Source organism: Rattus rattus, chromosome 8 (assembly GCF_011064425.1).
Source record: "Rattus rattus isolate New Zealand chromosome 8, Rrattus_CSIRO_v1, whole genome shotgun sequence".
Classification (NCBI taxonomy): Eukaryota; Metazoa; Chordata; class Mammalia; order Rodentia; family Muridae; genus Rattus; species Rattus rattus.
In genome coordinates, this window is record NC_046161.1 from 40,457,083 (window position 1) to 40,474,746 (window position 17,664).

The following is a 17,664-nucleotide window of genomic DNA, read 5'->3' on the forward strand; positions in this document are numbered from 1 at the left end:
TAAAAGGTAAGACTTTAGTGGTGTCTCTGAGCTCTGCCCCCAATTCTGGGAACTTCAGGGACCTGATAGAGGGAGAAGGAGAAAGGAGTAGGAGGAAGAAAGGGCTCTTCAGGCAGGGTCAGTCTCACCCAGAACTGGCCGCAGGCCGGAGAGGTGCAGCTTCAGAAACTCCACCTACTACCGTCTGCCTGATTTAAGTTACTGGTGCATAGAGCTACAGCACCTCCTCGTGGCATCTGAAGGAAGGGTCATTAATCAGGAAGCTGGAGTTTCCCAGAGATGGCACTTGTCGTCCAGGGGACTCCCAGCCACTGATTATGTCCTGAATTCACTAGACAGGACCCCCAAACCCTGTACTTTTGGAAATCTAAATAAAAACTCCCTCCTCTTAGATTCTGCTTGCCAGCCGTTCCTGAACAGTCTAAAACCTTGGCCTGCAAGCACTCTGCCCACTTCAGTGCATCCTGGGCAGGAGCTGGATACCCATCTGCCTAGCTGGGTGGAAGGATAGTGGGCACAGGCAGGTGCTGGGTGCTTGCTGAAGGGTGACACCACAGGGAGGAGGCACAAGCACACTTTCAGCATCCTGCTCCCGTCAGCGATGCTTGGAGCAAGGGTCAAATGTTTACAGAAATTAACGGGTGGTCTGAGGATTTTGAGGAAAACTCTGGTGGAAACAAGGGACATCGGTATCCAAGGTAGCCATGCACAGAAACAAGAAGGGAGGGTCAGAATAAATGGGACACGGAGGTTCCTGCACCTCCCCATCAGTAAGACCAGATCCCAGGTCGGGCTGTCTTTATTGAATGCACTCGTTCATAGAAAACAGAATTGCAACCGTAGCATGGAGGAACGCAGAACAGAGCTCAGAAACAAAGGCCCAGACCTGCCTCTTCTCCCAGCCCAAGAGCTAGAAAACCATGGTGGAGAGGACTCTTGGCATCTGGAATGGACCTGGTGGAGTGAAGGGTAGCCAAGGACTAGAGTGGCCAGGGGCCTAGAGCTGGGTGACTCTGTAAACGCCAAGGACCAGAGTGGCCAGGGGCCAGAGCTGGGTGACTCTGTAAACGTCAAGGCTCTTAGGCCTATGTGACTAACACAGAACTTGGCTAAATACTGGACGGAAACTCAGAAACCAGCCCTGAGTCCTTTGGTGAGACAGGACTAAGGACTCACAGGGACTTGGCATGTCCCTCCCTTTCTAAGACAGGCACTGGGACTCCTGCTCCCCTGAAAGAGGCAAAAGGGGTTGTGTGCTTGGCACCATCCCATGGCCTCTGGACATTCTTGGGCAGTGTCAATGGCACTGAGGGGCCCCCATCTGGGGCTTGGCAGGACTGAGGGTACGGAAGAGGACAGTAAGTTGCCACTTCCCACCAACCCCGGTGCTGGCATCATTCTAGTGGCTGGTAGGATGAGGTGGCCTCTGAATTCAGTCCCCAGATCAGAAGATTCAGCCTGGGCTGGCCCTCACTGCTGTAGAGCCAGCTCCACGCACAGGTCAGGGAGGAGGGTCGTACCTAGGCCCCTTGTGGGCCTTAGCACCGAAAGCCTGGCACCAGCCGGCCAGCCCCCAAAGTCTCCTACCTGCATCCATCCTGGCAGGCCAGAGTGGGCAGTGATAGCCAGCTACAGACCCAGGGAGAATGTAGGTCCTGGTGCTGGACAGAGAATCAGGCACCAGACTATGTCCTGGGGCAGAGCACGGGAAGAAGAAAGACTGTGTCCTAGGCCAAAAGGAGGGAAGGGATGGGTAGAATGCAAGGCATGAAGGGGGCAGGACATTGACTTCCTGCCTTCCTCTCCAAAGGGACAAATGGAGAGCCAGTGGATAAACAAGACAGATGGACAGACCAGGGTCCTGGGGAGGACCGGACACTGAGAAGCAAGCAGCAGCAATTTGGCCAGTGTCTGGGGTTGCGGAGCAGGCCTCCTCCGCAGCAGAGGTAACTGCAAGGTTCAGTGTCACCAGTAACTGTCCTGAGTCAGGCCTGAGCTGGAATCTCGCTGTCTTGCCACGACGTCCAATGCTGGGTAGCAGAGCTGGGACTCACACCCTTGGTGCTCCTGTGGCAACTGGAAGGTGACGCAGAGGCGCTGGGCCCATGAAGTGAAGCCTGGACCTCAGACGCTGCTAGAAGACATAGATCTTGTCCCGCTGTACAGTGTCCAAGTCGTCATCCAACGTCAATAAAACCTAAGGGTGGATGGAGGGTCAGACACTGGAAAGGAGGGGCTGTCTGCTCTACCATCCATCCCCTCTGCCCTCAGGCCAGGCACATCCCACATACCAGGAAGGACCCAAACATAGCAATGGAGGACAGGAAGTGCCAGATGTCGTGGTCATCAAAGAAGTCAAGGAGGATGCAGTCTCGGTTGTGCTCCCTGGACTCTGCGGGGGTTTTCTGGCAGGGAACAGAGTCAGCAGCCTACTGAGTCTGCTCTGCAGGAACCGGCTCCACGCCCATCAATAACCCGGTCCCCGGCACCGTCCCGGGGCAGGAAAGTGTCCTGTCTGGTTTGGGCTTGCTCTGGCCCTCTGCAGCTAACAACAGCTTTTCTTAGATACACCGATTCCACCCTTCCCTCCTTCCTTCAGACTTATCTTTCCTTGATAGCCATAGGAGGAGGCTGCCATTACAGCTTCTGCTCAGGCCAGGAGGGCCCAGAAGCCCCAGCTCTTTGCCTACATGGGACTTAGTCTTGTTCTCAAATTACCTCAGGGTAGGTTTCCCCCAACTACTTTAACAGGTCATGGTTGTGATGCTTCTGATCCTCCATGCTCTACCCACAGTCTTGCTGCCACAAACATTTCCTGACCCTATGTCTGGTACAGTCTGTGCTGAGACCACAGACCAGAACACAGCTGACCGCATACAGTACTAGGTCCTTGCCAAGCTCCTAAATCAGTGTTCTCACACATCAAAGCTGCCTTGGTCATTCAGGTGACAGTGCTAGAGCTCTATACATGAGACTTTCTAGCCACGAGCAAAGCCTGCCTCCTCCAAGAAGCTCTCCCAGGCCTCCTGACTTAGAGGTCTCGCATCTTCTGCACACTCCGCAACCCGACTTGCTTGTCGGGGTTTCAAACATGAACTAGGTGTGGAGAATGTAGCTCATCGACAGAGCATGTGCTTACTAAGTACAAGGGCAGTTTGGATCCCTGGCCTTCAAACAACAAAAACTGGTCATGAGCTAGCCGTGTCTCTCTTGAACTAGACTGTGAGGCCAATGCCATGAAGACAGGGGCCACATCATGTTCAACTCTATTCTTGTTGTTTTTGCTTTTCAAGACCCGGTTTTTCTGTGTAGCATCTGGCTATCCTGAAACTCACTCTGTAGAGAAGGTAAGCCTCAGACTCAGGGATCTGCCTGCCTCTGCCTCCTGCGTGCTGAGGTTAAAGGCGCGCGCCACAATGCCCAGCAGACACACTTAGTTCTTTCAGAGACTTAGAGTTTGATGCACACCGGGTGTCCTTTGAGGCAGTAAAGAAACCGATGTGGCTGGCTCTCAACCACAGCCGCCGCAGGCTAGCTCTATGCTAGGGAAGGCCCTTGGCCTCTCTGAAACTCAGCTGCCTTTGAAGTAACAGGTCCAGATTCCCACACTGGCATGTTGAGTATCAGGAGGCTCTAATGACAAGTCAGTCACCAGGGAGGGCTTGGCCCGAGGTAGAGAACTTGCTGCAGGCCTGGAGGCAACTACTCACCTGCCACGTGCTGAGTCCCTGGAAGAAGAAGAAGAGTGCGAAGCCCCAGACCACGGAGGTGCACACGATGCAGAGCAGAGGGATGAGCTTGATCCTCTCGCCGCTCCGGAGCTAGGGAAGGTCTGCAGCCGTCAGCCCAGGCTCCTCCCAGAGTCACAACTCACACAGAGCCCAACCAAGTCCATGTTGGCAGCCTTCTGTCTTTACCCTGATGCCCGCTTGGAGCTAGGTGTCCACGTATCCACAGCCCTGAGCCAGCAACAGCACTGGCTGGGAGCTCCCTCACATTGTATACAACATGGACAGCCAGGTCCTCAAAGGCCAGGCCTATCACAGTGAACTGAGACTAGGGGCGTGGCTTGTGGCCGAGCACATGTCTAGCAAGCAGCTCTCAGGAGTATTTACCACCCAACCACCCAAACCGCACCGGCATAGATAAACGGAGAGAAAAGCTTTCTTTCTCCCAGTGCCCCCCTTGTCCCCATAAAACAGAGCAGCTGCTCTACCCTTTCCCATTCACCTTCATAATGATGTAGAAAGCAAAATACAGCAGCAGGTTGCAGATGCCAATTGCCAGCAAGTAGGAGGCAAAGTCATTTGGGCGCATGATGAGTCCATAGGCAGCCCTGAAAGAGGGAGTGGGTTCTGGGGGAGGAGGGAGGGCCTCGCCTCTGCCCACACCTCCACCATGCTTTATCATTGGTTTGGACTATGTTCAGAGGCTCACAGAAGGTTCTAGAAGCCCAGGGGTCTTTAGCCCCAATTCCTTATGTTCAATGCTTCAAAACTGTCCATAGCCCTTAAGTCAGCCACTGGCCGACTATGTATGTCCCCAGCTGGCTCCACAGCCAATGGCCACACTCACAGCGACCAGTTGATAATGTTGCCCATGACCAGAAGCACCATGCGGTCCTGGAGGGAAGCAGAAACATGGGGACTGAGAGGGAGAGAGAGATAGGAGGGAAGAGGCAGAAAGTTCATGTCAGCCAGTACCCACCCCACCCTGGTTCTCTGACACACCTTGACCCCACAGGGAGGAGGGGAGACAGAAAAGGAAGGAGTTGGGGAGCTGAGCAGGTACCGTGTAAAGGGGCCCGCTGCACTGCCGGATGCAGTCTGTGTAGAGCACATGGAGGATGCGGCGGAAGATTCCGGAGTCTGCAATGAGAAGGCGTGGTGCTGACAAGGCATGGCTGAGAGGGGTCTTCAGAGGGCACCGCTCAGCAACACCAAAGAGTACTCTGAATTTCCCACCCAGGGCTCACCCAACCCAGTCGAATCAAAGAGAAATCAAAGGTCCTGTGTGCCCAGGTGCCCACAACCCCCCACGCCTCATACATGCCCTGGGCATGCTCTCACCCAGCTTCCAGCGGCCCATGTAATACAGCTGAGTGCTGAGGAGAAGCGTGGAAATGATATGGATGACTGAGAAGACGATCCAGAAGGCTGTGTTCCCTTTGCCAAAAACCTGTGGGGAAGCCCACAGGAGTGAGGGAAGCAGAGGGTAGCTGCCCCCATGTCCTATGTCTGCACCCTTACTAGGGCAAGCTCTCCGATTACACAGGGGCCCAGGATGGCCCCTTAGGGAAGTAGCAGGACCTCTTCTGCAGCTGAAGACAGGATGAGTGCATGGGGACGGAGGTTTGGAAGGGGGGGTGCGTGTGCCTTTCCTACGGGGTGTGCAGAGTAGACCAGGCCCTCACCACACCCAGGACGGAGAAGAAGATGACAATGGCCAGGCAGGCGTATGCGCTGTAGGCACTGGCGTTGATATCTGGGTGCCGCTTCTGGTAGAGCTTCAGCATGCAGAGGCCAGCAATCATGTACATGAACGAGGTATCTGGGTAGAAACAGGCTGTGAGCTGCAGACACCGGAGGGACCACACACAGAACTCCCAGCGCAGACAATCAGAGCTTTGGAATGCATCAGCAAGCTCAAGGGTCAGGGCTTTCGCTCCAGCCCCTTAGCTGCCCCTGAATTGTACCACTTGTTAGCTGGTCTGTTGCTCCCTGAAGTTAAGGACAACTGAGTTTGAGGGTCTCAGTATACGAACACCCTGAAGTCAGGGAGCGTTTTCTGAGTTCCTCAGAGTTTCTGTACGGATGACTGGAAAGGAGACAACATAGCCATCTTCTAGAATGGAAGCTGCTCTCAGGAGCCAGCCTCAGAGCTTCCTAACAGCTGGTGACCTAGGATAGCAGATTCAGTCACACAAGGGGCAGCACTCACCGAACTGGAAGTTGGTGTAGTTGGGGCAGACGTGGTAACAGGCACTAAGTAGCCCCTCCATCATCAACGCTGTGCCCATGGCATAAAATAGACCAAAGTGTTTGGGGATCCCACACTCCTGTGGGGAGGAAGTGGAGGAAGAGAAGTTCAGGTGAGGGGGAAGAGAAGGCCTGAGAGGAGACCCGAGGGGAGTAGAGGAGGAGAAGGACTGCACGGGGTGGTGAAGTGGGTAACAGGGTGGGTTGTGCAAGGCTGTGCAGAGAGGATAGGATGAGCCAGGGCAGACCTGGGCAGGGCAGACCTGGGCAGGGAGGGCAGTGTTGGGCTAGATGGAGCAGAGTTGGACTACGCAGGTCAGTGTGCCAGATGGAAGCCATGATGGGCAGTGGCTGGCTTACCAGAGCATAGAGGTCATTTCTCAGCAGGGCCCGGTTATGATTGATCTCCCGCTGCAGGATGATGAGCAGGAAGAGCAGACCAAGCAGGATGTACCCCAGGTTGCTGAGGATGTTGTTGAAGGCGCTAGAAGGGACGAGACAGGCTTGCCTGAGCCTACGGCCCTCATGTCTGTGCTCCTTCCTTTCTTCTGCCCAGCAGGCTTCACAAAGCCCCACCCTGCCTACTCTACCCATCCCTGGGCCTCCAGCACAGTCCCCACCTGAGGTTGCCCAGTGGGTGGGCACAGAGGAAGTTGTAGTAGCAGATGTCCTGGTTCCCCGTGACATTCACCACCTGTGTGTGTATGGGGGCGGGGTGTAGCTATTAACATGCCTGACTCAGCAAGGAGCCCATGCCACACACCCTGGGTCCAACTAGCAAAACAAGGGCAGGACCAGCATGGCTGACGTGTGCACACGGTACCAGGCTGGCAACCCTTAGGTGGCACGGATGCCATCGTCCTCTTTATATAGTGACTGAAAACTCCAGAAGTTCTTGCCTCACAGTAAGGGGAAGGAAGTCACTTATGAAGTCCTGTGACCTGTTTTGTAGGCCCCACCCCAGCCTCATGCTGCCCCCAATCTGCAGATGAAGAAACTGTAGCTCAGAGCAGAACTGGGATTTGAAAGCTGTTCCCACAACCTATGACCTAATGCTCACTGCAGACGCCCTGTCTGCAGGGGCTCTGAAGACTAAGGCAGAGTTACAGACCAAGAAGAGCCACCTTTCAACCTCTCACCGTCTGGTAGGTGATCACCAGCTGCACCACAGGAAGGGCGTAGAAGACTGCAATGGTGGCTATGTTCCTGAGGGGGGAGGGGGAGGTAAGGTTGGCAGGAGCCGAAGAGCTACCCTATGCAGAAATGGGAGTGCCGGTCTGTATGGCCCACTCACCAGAAGTAAATCTGGTACTTTTTCCGTAGAACACGTTTGTCCTTTCGTGCCAGATCAGCCACACAGAGGTATTGCTGTGAAGAAGCAGGAGTGAGCCTCTCTGAACCTGGATACCCAGGTTAGTCAGACAAGGGGGCATCCCTTAGACAGCTCAGTGGGCAGGGCTCTGACCCGCACTTCTGTGCTGAAGTATGCCAACAGGATCCGCTCTATGGGTCCCGGCCAATTTTTCCTGGAATCTATCCTGCCTGTCCCAGCTCAGCTCTTTCCCCCCTGCTTTCCAAACGCACCAGAGGTGCTGGGGAAGTTGCACAGAGTCCCTTCCTCCAGAGCCATCTGGGCAGGGCAGGCCTGTATGTCACACCTTGGTTCGAATGACGTTTTTGTCTGAGTCGATGTCAGTCAGTGTGTCATAGTCATCCTCTTCCACGGAGCTCATGGAGTCCAGTCGTGGCCGAGCTCCCACTGGGTCAAAGGAGCGGTCTAGGAGCGACAAAGGAAAAGGGCTTGGGCCAGCAGGAACGAACACTGGGTCTGCCCCCACCCATCAGAAGCAATGTCAAAATTATTGAACAATGGGGCAGAGGCAAATTGTGGGCCAGAGCTCAGAGCAGTGGGGCAGGTGGCTCAGGTACTGGCCTAACTCGGCAGAACTGCTGGGGAGCTCTGCCAGGGACCACGGCGCAGGAGTGACTTCAGCCCTGCTCCACTCCTGCCTCTGATCCCTGGGTTAGGCCTTCCAGGCCAGGACACTGACACACTAACAGGATTGGACTTGGCCAATCATGCAGATTAGAGGTGCCCAGTCCTGTTGGGTTCTGAGAAGACATGCCATGGCCACCCCTGAGCTAAAGCCCTAGTACAGAGGCAAGGGCTTCAGGAAAAAACACCCATCTCCTGTCTCCAGAAGCCTCCTCCTGTCACCTCACCTGGCCAAGCCCCTAGAGACCAGGTGACACCCAACCCAGGATCCCATGGCTAGCAAACCAGGGAGGGAGGACACTGACAGGAGGACATCAAGGTGGGACATCTGATGGTGGCCAGTGACAATCTTTCTCAGAAGACCACGGGCTGGCACAGGTGGCACTTGCTAGGAAAGCCATGCACTAAGCATCTTTCTGGTCCCAGAGGCAACCAGTTCCATGGATTGACCATCCTGGCAGGAATTGATTGGCAGGGCAGCCCTACCCCCTCCCCACATCTACCCATGGCAATGCACAGCTGCCGCATCTGGCCAGAGGGAAGGCGCCGCTTGAACTGGTCGTGCCCTTCAAAGGAAAGGGAAAGTTACAGGGGAACTGAGGCCATGGAGCCAAGAGAGGAAGAGGGGGCAGAAGAGCAGCCCTTCCCTGGTTCCAGCAAATGGCAGAGGCAACCGCCCACCAGGAAGTTCCACCTAGTCAACAGCAGCCCTGAAGCACATCCCACTGCCTGGCCCACTCACCCTGGTAACTGTAGGAGAGGTCCCCTGAACCTGTGCTTTCAACCAACCCGTCAGTGGATCCGGAACCATTCTCTGCAGGCAGGAAGGAGTGACCTCAGGACAAGAGTTACTCTAGATCTGCTCCTAAAGACTTTGGAGCAGCTGCAAGGGCATGCCATCAGGGGTGGGGCCAAAGGGAGCTGTGCCTGGGCGTGGGCAAACAGCCCTGACTGAAACGTACCGAAGGAGCCATAGTTGTAACCCTCATAGGGGGCACTGCCAGGAAACGAATCAGCCAAGACCCGAGGGTGACCTGCAATGAAGGCCTGTGAGCGTAAGGAGGCCGACAGCCAGGGGAGGGAAAAGGGGAGCCTGGGAAAGACAGCCAGGAGCCATGCCAGCAGTAAGAGAAAACATCCCGAAACCCACCGAAGCCTCACCTCAAGCAACACCCTGTGTCCTCCTAGAAGAGGGGACAACCAGACGCGGTGGCTCATGTGTGTAACCCTAGCACTCTCTCGTAGCTAAGACAGGAAGACTGCTATATGTTTAGGTCAGCCTGGCACACACACTCCCTGGGCTATGAATGAGATCTTGTCTAAAAGTTTTAATAAAAAAAAAAAAAAAAAAAAGATGGAGAGAGGCTGGTCAAGGAAATAACACATCTAAGCCATCAAAGAAGATGGTATCTGTGCCCGGGCCCCTCCCTAGGAAGCGCTTGTGCGCCACATTCCTCCCGGAGACAGCAGCTCCTCTGCCCACAGCGCCTGGAGCTTACCAAGGAGAGAAGCTGAGAGAGAGGTCCAAGCAGGAGGGAGGGCAGAGAGAAGTGATGGAAGAAAGAGAGAGAAGGAAGTTAACAACCTGAGGCTGAGTGGCACTGCCTGAGACACCAGTATGGGCAAAGGACAGTTTCCGGGTGGCTATGGAGGGGTGAGCCAAGGGCCCAGCCTGGTTCCAGTTGTGAAGTGTTACTCCTAGGCTGAACATAAAGAGGCCACCAACCCGCCCTCCTCTGGCCATTCCCCTTCCCATCCCTGCTCCCATCTCCCCACAACAGATCCAGCTAAACCGTCCCCTGGAAATACCGCTTTCTGGGCAGGCTCGGTCTATGGCCACCAGCAAGGTCTTCTTCCTTTGCCTGCAGGAATTCAGAGGACAGCTGAGGCAGGATGAGGACCCGCCCTAGGCTACGCTAAACTTCCTTCTATCCTCTAACCCATCCAGAGTCTGGGTTTCTCCCACACTAGGAGTAACAGGGTGTTCCCAGCTTGGGAAGGAGAGGAGATGGCAAGAGTTTGTTTTACAAAGACATGGTTCACGGATCATAGATCCCAACAAGTCTTGTAGTACCTTGAGGCAAGAACAAGATCGCCCGGGGCCAGCTGGGATCCCACCACACTCTCTCCCACGCCTTCTGCTCAATGCCCCAGAGCAGGGAACAGCTCAGCAGATTCGCCTCACCTCCAGTTCTCCCAACAGGCCAGCAGCACAGTCAGCAGGTAGAAAGACAGGAATATGCCCAGGCAAAAGAGCATCCCACCAACGTAGGCCTCAGCTAAGGGAGGGAAACAAGGTGAGTACAGCAAGAACACAGCAGCCCACCCCACACTGCCCCCGGATGCCCAGGGAGCTCTGCGATCTGCCTCTTCCTCCCCTGAAGGCGATGTCCATCCAGGATGAACATCCGTCTATGACTCAACACACTAGACTCTGGCAAGCGCCTACCTGCTCATGGTGGTCCCTAAGGCTTTCTCTCCTAATTGTAGTCAACTCCTCGTTGACTTAAACTTCAAACGACAGCTCAGAGACGGTTCGCTCTACAGCCTCAGTGACCTGGCCTTTGCTCATCCCAGCTCTGTACCCTACAGAGCCCTCTGGCCCCCTCCTCCCTAAGAGCTGGCCTGAGTACTGAGCCCCCATTCTAGCACAATTCCTTATGTGGCTCTTCTGTTTTTAATTAATTGACTTAGTGTGTGTGCTGGGTTTATAATCACTTGTTTAAGATGCATTTACTTTTATTCTTATGTGTGAGAACTCTGCCTGCATGTGTGTATGTGTACCACCCACAGGTGCCTGTGGAAGGCAAAGCATCAGACCCCTTGGAACCAGAGTTACAGGTGATCTGTGAGCAGCCTGCCACCAGAGTATTGTGGGACAATACTTGGATTCCCCTGGAAAAATCACCCAGTGTTCTTAACAGCTGAGCCATTTCTCTAGGCCCTGTTGCTTTTTCTTGTTACTTATTTTGTTTTGAGACAAGGTCTCATGTTCAAACTGGCTTTGACCTCGCTATGTAACGAAGGGTGAGTCTGGGCTACTGATCTTGTCTTTACCTCCCAAGGCTGGGATTAAAGAGGGTGGGCCATGCGCTCGGCTCCTCATTCTCGTCTTAGAGTCCACAGTTTAGAAAGGACTCCACTGGGAAACTCAATAGATATTGCTCAGCACTGACTAGGGGCCCAGTACTCTAACTCTGGGCTAAGTCCCACAACAGAATGTATCCAATGGCATAGCTTTTACCATTTCTGTCACAGACTCAGAGGACAGAGACTCCTCTGCTAAGAGGCAGAGTGTGAATGAGAACTTGCTCTGTCAGTTTGGCCATGGACCCTGTCCCGTATTACACAGGGATCCACTTTCTGAATTTCTCTGGCTGGAAGCCTGCTTTCCGCTGTCCCAGTGCCTGCTGGGTAGGAGGGTCCTCACTGCCCCTCCCATTCTGAGAACAGATGCTTTCTTGGGTCTGAGAGGAAGCCTCAGGAAGCTTTTCCCATCATATTCAGGTGCCCAGACTTACATGTGACAGCCTGAGAGACCAGCACTGACAGGGTTTTCTGACGGTGCCCTTGATCCACTGGTTCATCTGGAAGTAAAATGTCAAGGTGGAAAAGATGTCATTGCTGGGAGCTGAGCTGGGGCTGGTGGAACTAGGCCTTGGGGAGTCTAGGGCCCGACACTTGTGTCCTAATGAATCCACCAATAGCCACTTGGGCCCTTCTATATCTCCTGGGAAGCCTCTGGGCCTGACCCTCCCAAGCTAGTACATGAAACATACCTTCCACGAAAGGGTAGAAGGGCAAGGACCCCCCGCAGGCCTGGTCCTCAGTCTTCACCACCACCACCACATAAAAACTGTTGCTGGGGAAGTCTTTCCTCTGCAGGAGGAGGAGAGGAGGATGCTGTGACCATCACTGTTGCCTTCCTTTTCCGAATATGAGCTTTGGACCAGAGGCTCCAAAGCCTCTTGCTAGATGTAGTTTTATGTAATCCTTGCATAGATCCCCTGCCTCTCACTTCAGTGAGGCTGATGGTCTAAACATCGCCTCTCAAGTGCCAGGCAGGTGCTCGACCACCGAGCTGCACCCCCGGGAGAGATGCTGCTGTTCGTTATCTTGGTCAAACAGGCCTTGAGGAGTCAGGATTAGGGTCTAAACCCACACCGACGCTACAGCCTGGTGAGCAAATGACCATGTATGCATCCACACAGCTCGTCCTGGGCACAAGCCAGAGATGGCTCCACTCCCATACACCACATTACACAGGAGCAGGGCGTGGGGGCGGTGGAAGATCAAGCAACAGTAAAAAGTTCCTGAACCCGTGGCTACCAAAAATCATTCAAATGCACACTGCGTCCAGGGTGCTTCTAAAAGCACTCAGTCATGTTGCACTCTGGGTGTTATGACCTCAGCCCTGGCTCTGAACACACATGTACCATACAGTCCACCACAGCACATGAAGCCAAGGAACACTGTCTGAAACTCAGCCTGGATGCTAGAGTATTGCACATGCTGAAACTCAGTGTGTTTACTGAACACCCCAAGTTTCTGCTCTCATAGAAACATCCAGTGACGGAAAAAAGACTTTTGGTATTATCTTCCTGTCCTATCTCAAGCATGTGAGGATAAAGTCAGTGCACCGTGGTCTTCCTGGATTGTGTTAGGTGAGGATGTTTGGTTTGGACAACCGTTCTGAGCTGCTAAAGGAGTGTTGACTTGGGATTAGGAAAAGATGCTTTAACAATTTTTTAAAAAATACAGAACGCCTCATGAATTTGCCCATCATCCCTGCACAGCGGCCATGCATAGGGTCTATACCATTCTTACTACAGCACATGAGCTGCTGAAGTGAGAACAGTTTCTAAAATGGCCCTAAATGTGCTTCTGCGACATGGTAACATACATTGAAAGTGGCACCCTCAACACTGGTAATTATAGAACAAAAAGGCTGGTTTCTGGGTAAGTCTATGCCGCTCTCTTGTAGCGCAGCTGGTCTGTACCTTCATGTTATAGCTGAGTAAAATCCCTTGCTGAGTTAAAAACAAAAACAAAATTAAGAGCCAGTGAGGGGGCTCAGTGGAGAAAAGTGTCTCAGGCACAAAGGGTGAACGTTTAAGAAGCCCTCCCGTAAGGCAGGAATGGGAAGAGACCAGGACAGGGTGTGGAAAGTCATCTACTTCAGCAGCCAGCCCCGTCTGTCCCCCAGAAGGGCACGTGCATTTCCTACCTGCACAGTGATGGCTGCCTTCTTCGTCATTGTCTGGTACATGCCGATGAAGGCTACATTGTTGTCAAGATCATAGACTGGGCACTGAGGAGGAAGGAAGGAAGAGGCAGATGGATGGAACTGGGCCCTGTCCCCGTTTTCTAATGTCCCCATGACTTTCTGGTGGAGAAAATGGCACACAGCTTACCAGGACATCCTGGATGGAGATGACAGAGCAGGGGAAGGCCTTCTTGGAGGTCACCTTGACAATGACAGAGTCCACACCATCAGGAAACTCGTATTTGAAGTACTGAGAACAGAAGGAAGGGCAGGGAGAGTGCCATCTCAGGAGGATGCTCTCTCTGCTCTCTGAAGGGAGGTTTCAGAATCTTCTTGGCTCAGAAAATGAAGCTACTTGGGGAGAAGAGCTGTGACCATGAGCCGCCCACTCCTGCATGTCCCTGACCACCGATATCCTGCAAGCTCAGCTGGGCACACAGGACAGTGCCTGAGAGGCAGGGGAGGAAAGACGGCAAGCAGACCCTGTCACTGTACCGCCCCTGCCTGTCTATCCATACAGGAGCTCCAAGAGTCCCACCATAGAGACAGGGTTAATTTGCTGGTCCCAGCAATTCCATGAGTACTCTGCTCTCATGTTTAAATCTCCCCCAATTTTCTTTTATTGTTGTTGTTGCTGAGACAAGGTTTCTCTGTGTAGCCCTAGCTGGCTTAGAACTCACTATGTAGACCAAGCTGGCTCTGAACTCAGAAAATCCACCTGCCTCTGACTCCCAAATGCTAGGATTAAAGGCATGTGTGACCATACCAGGATGAGGGACCCCATTTTGATAAGGGATTTTACCTGGGGCTGGGCTGCAGTGGTATTGAAGGTAAACAACTCCCCAGTCCTACGAGGAAAGAAGAATCCCATGATCACTCTCAGACCTTGGGAAGAAAGCTGGGGCTATACAGTGCCTCCTACTCTCAATACCTGAGCACGAAATTGTCCACACGGTTGACTCGGAGCTGGTAAGTGGTATTGACTGGTGACAGGGTAGACACATCCACATAGAAAAACTGGATCTCGGACTCATTCTTGGTGGGGGGCTGACACAGAGTTCGTTCAACTTTTTGGTAGAGGTACTTACGCTGGTATCTATGGTCCAAGACAGAGGGGCATGATTAGTCCCAGTCAGTCTGAAGTCTTCCTGTCAGGTCCCCATACCTCCCACTCTCTGGGCTGACATTGGGCTCAGGGAGAAGGGAGAAGGGAGAAGGAACACAAAGGTTCCCTAGGTGAGGGTCCCCGAAAACCTGGCAAGGCTGCCCCTCCCTACATCCCCCAGGTCCTACTCACAGCCCTCGCAGGATTAGGGGCACCTGGAAGGACACAACAGCCTCCTTCTGGCGGACCACGAACAGCAAAGGCGCCCCTTTCTGTTTGTTCAGGACGTTCACAGACACTCGCACGCCCTCGGTCTGCAGAGAAGGGAGCACCCTCACTCAAACTCTGCCCACTGCTCTTCCAACTCGTGACTCTGCAGCCTGCATGCTGAGCTCTGCCCTCGGCTATCCCTCCTGGCCAGGCAGGACACTGTGCTTCTCCTTGTGAGGAAATAGGCCGTGTTTCTAGAAGGGACTGACCCTGTCAGGTCTGAGGCTTGAAGAAGCTCGCCCTTGGAAGACACGGGTTTGTAGAGCGGCAGAGATCAGGCAACAGTGGGATATGCAGCAAAGACCTTAGAAGGTTCCAGGATAGCACACACATGGATACTTGTATACTTGTATACACATGTTCCTGTATGCACACACTAACACCAGAGAGCAAGAAGTGCCCTCAACTTTCTTCCCTGTGAACTAGGAAACCAGCAAGAAGCTCCGGTTCCACTACTACTCTGAAGGCCAGAATCCTACAGGGAGGGGTGTAAAGGAACTGTGTCGAAATACAAGATGTCTCTCTAGTTCTGACCATGGGCCAAGCTGTGAAGTGACCTTACATCTATCTGAACCTCAATCTACCCCCTCTTAAAAAACAAACAAACAAAAACAACCCCACCCTTTGCTGAGGACAAAGCGACACACGACAGTGGGAGCTTAAAAGGGAACAAGTCACAACTGCAGGCAATGAGTTATTAGGCTGCTGAAGCCAGATCTAGGGGTAACATTTCCCTAAGGGATAGGTGCCACTTCTGGGATGATCCTGGATATGGGACTGACTGAAAGGGAGATCAAACGTCAAGGAAATGGATCCTGATGGTCTGCCAGAAACCAAACTCCTCTCGCTCCCAAAGAAAACCTCAGGTAACTCCACCTCAACTCCAGTGCTTCCCAGTCAATCCAGATCCGGCCTTGGAGAAAGAGCAATAGAGCTAGGCAGCAAGGCTTCTCCCAGGCTGTGTCCTGCCTGGGCCCATCTCTGCCAGCCTTCTACTTTCACTACTGGGGAGAAATGAGTCGGAGATAGTTCTGCCTTAGAAACAAACTCCCTTTTCTCTTGCTACTCAGCTTTCGAGGGCCTTATCTTGTCACCCTCAACTTACAAGGCCAGCAGGCTTTCTGAGGCAAGGAGGTCTGTCTCCTTCACCTCGCTGTGACGTGTGACCGAGCTTTTCAGTTCTAAGTTGGCCCCATCTGGAGTTGTCTGAGTGAGCAAGGCTGGAAACCTATTTCCCCCTCACCCTGACCTCACAGAGCTGCCAGATTCAGAGCCAGGTCACGGAGCAGACCAGACCAGTCCTGATCACAGCTGGTGGCAGAAACTTCCCAAACTGCCCAGCTGGAGCTGCAGGGAATGCTGGTGGAAACCAGGTCTTGGCAAGGGGATTGCGGCTCAGGGACTGGCGGAGAGGGCAGGGGCAGCATCAAATCCAGGTCGGGCGCCCACCCTCTCCGCCGCCCGTGGGGTCCCAGGCTCACCCGGTTGCGGGTCACGGTGTGGTTGAAGGTGTAGATGTTGACTAGCTCGCTGTTGACGTCGTCCGCGTAGGTGCGCTCAAACTCCGCGTCTTTCTGCGAGACGTTCTTGGGCCCCAGAGCCCCCAGGTGGCTCTCGACGGCGGCCACCAGGAGCACGCACAAGGGCAGACGCCAGGCGATCATGGCCCGGGGCGGCGGGGGCTGGCGACGGGACGGCGACCGGGCGCGTTGCGGCTGCCGCAGCAGCTTCCAGCATCTCACCGGGACCAGAACTTTAACCCCGGCCTGAGATAGGACGCGTCCCCTCCCTGGAGCCGCTCCTGGGCCTCGCGCGGACCCCGGCTCGCGTGGGCGGCACCGCGACCCGCAACCCCAGCCCGGCCCAGCCCGGCTGGAGACCCGGCGTCCGCTCGCGCCCGGAGAGCCGAGGCGGCGGTGGCCCTGGCCCGTAGGCTTCCCGGACGCGGGCCCTTTAAGGGCGGCGGACGCGGCACAGAACTCGGGGCCACCAGGCGCCGCGCCGCGGTAAACAGCGGGGCTGCGCCCGCCCGCTGACGTCATGGGAAACCGACGCGGATTTAAAGGGCCAGACCTCGTCTAACTGCTTCCCACGCACCGTCGCCACCTCCTTCCCTCGCAGTCCTGTGGGCGTCTAGAGTGATTTTTTTCCACGAAGGATAACTAAGTGTTGGACTCTTGGTGTTGTGGTCCGCGTTTTTTGGTTTTTTGAGACGGAGGCTCACATAACCCAGGCTATCCTGGAACTGGTTATGTTCGCTTGGAGAATCTTGAACTCCTGATCCTCCTCATGCCTCTACTGCTTGGTGTTGGCGTTACAGGATAGTTTCACAGTGCCCAGTAAGTGTTGGGTCTTGTTGACAGATTGTCTCTGCTCAAGCAGGAATTGTTCCCCCAAACCATTACCCCAACTTCATTTTTTTTTACTCATTGGTTCATAAAAACCGAAGAAGCGCCTGCCCACTGAGCGAAGCGAAGCTGTCGTCACTCCCCTCTCACTGTATTGGGGACAACCATAACCAGGACACCATAACCAGGATGCCTTCCAACCTATGAGCTCTGTCCCTACTCTGCAGAGGCTGCTTTGTTTGAACAAAGCCCACGTTAAGATTCTGACCTTTAGTTGTCAATTGGCAAAACCTTTTAGAGGAAATATTTTGGCTTAAAGAGGCTTAAAAGAGCTTTATATCCTTCAACCCAGTCATTCCACTCCAAGGAATGTGTCCTAAAAATAAGAAATACAAATAAAATATGTGGGCAGCAATTTGCATCCCTGTGATCTTGAAAAAGCTCAAAGGAAACCGCTTGTTCACAGTGAAGGGGTGGTTAGAGAAACTACTATGAAGCCAACCAAAGAGATTCTTAATAACGTCGAAGGGGCATCTAAGGGAATTCAGGAATAACACTATATAAGTGGAATATAACCCAAATTTTAGACATAACAGAAAATATGCACAAGAATCGAGCTGAGGTGGCATTTGCCCGGCCTGAGTTCTACACCAGGTAGGAGAGAACTAACTCCACAAATTTGTTCTCTGGCTTCCACAGAC

The 17,664-nt window shown here is 53.7% G+C and overlaps 1 protein-coding gene across 3 annotated transcripts; it reads right to left on the reverse strand.

Moving 5' to 3' along the window:
- Positions 1 to 767: 767 nt before the first annotated feature.
- Positions 768 to 16,651, reverse strand: Sidt2 (SID1 transmembrane family member 2). 3 transcript variants are annotated; one of them, XM_032909496.1, is made up of 27 exons: positions 16,097 to 16,651; positions 14,538 to 14,659; positions 14,172 to 14,336; positions 14,043 to 14,088; positions 13,389 to 13,490; positions 13,202 to 13,285; positions 11,754 to 11,853; positions 11,496 to 11,561; positions 10,160 to 10,253; positions 9,784 to 9,836; positions 8,937 to 9,008; positions 8,717 to 8,788; positions 8,478 to 8,540; positions 7,637 to 7,755; positions 7,273 to 7,346; positions 7,118 to 7,184; positions 6,599 to 6,672; positions 6,339 to 6,462; positions 5,941 to 6,058; positions 5,414 to 5,550; positions 5,070 to 5,178; positions 4,792 to 4,868; positions 4,576 to 4,622; positions 4,231 to 4,336; positions 3,711 to 3,821; positions 2,292 to 2,405; positions 768 to 2,197 (listed from the first exon to the last, which is right to left on the reverse strand). In XM_032909496.1, the coding sequence occupies exons 1-27, from the start codon at positions 16,277 to 16,279 to the stop codon at positions 2,135 to 2,137; spliced, it is 2,562 nt and encodes an 853-aa protein (XP_032765387.1). In that variant the 5' UTR covers positions 16,280 to 16,651; the 3' UTR covers positions 768 to 2,134. The 3 variants fall into 3 exon arrangements, with proteins under 3 accessions (XP_032765387.1, XP_032765388.1, XP_032765389.1); XM_032909497.1 differs by lacking the exon at positions 8,478 to 8,540 and adding an exon at positions 9,474 to 9,485 and having other exon boundaries at positions 16,097 to 16,647; XM_032909498.1 differs by lacking the exon at positions 8,478 to 8,540 and having other exon boundaries at positions 16,097 to 16,646.
- Positions 16,652 to 17,664: the final 1,013 nt, after the last annotated feature.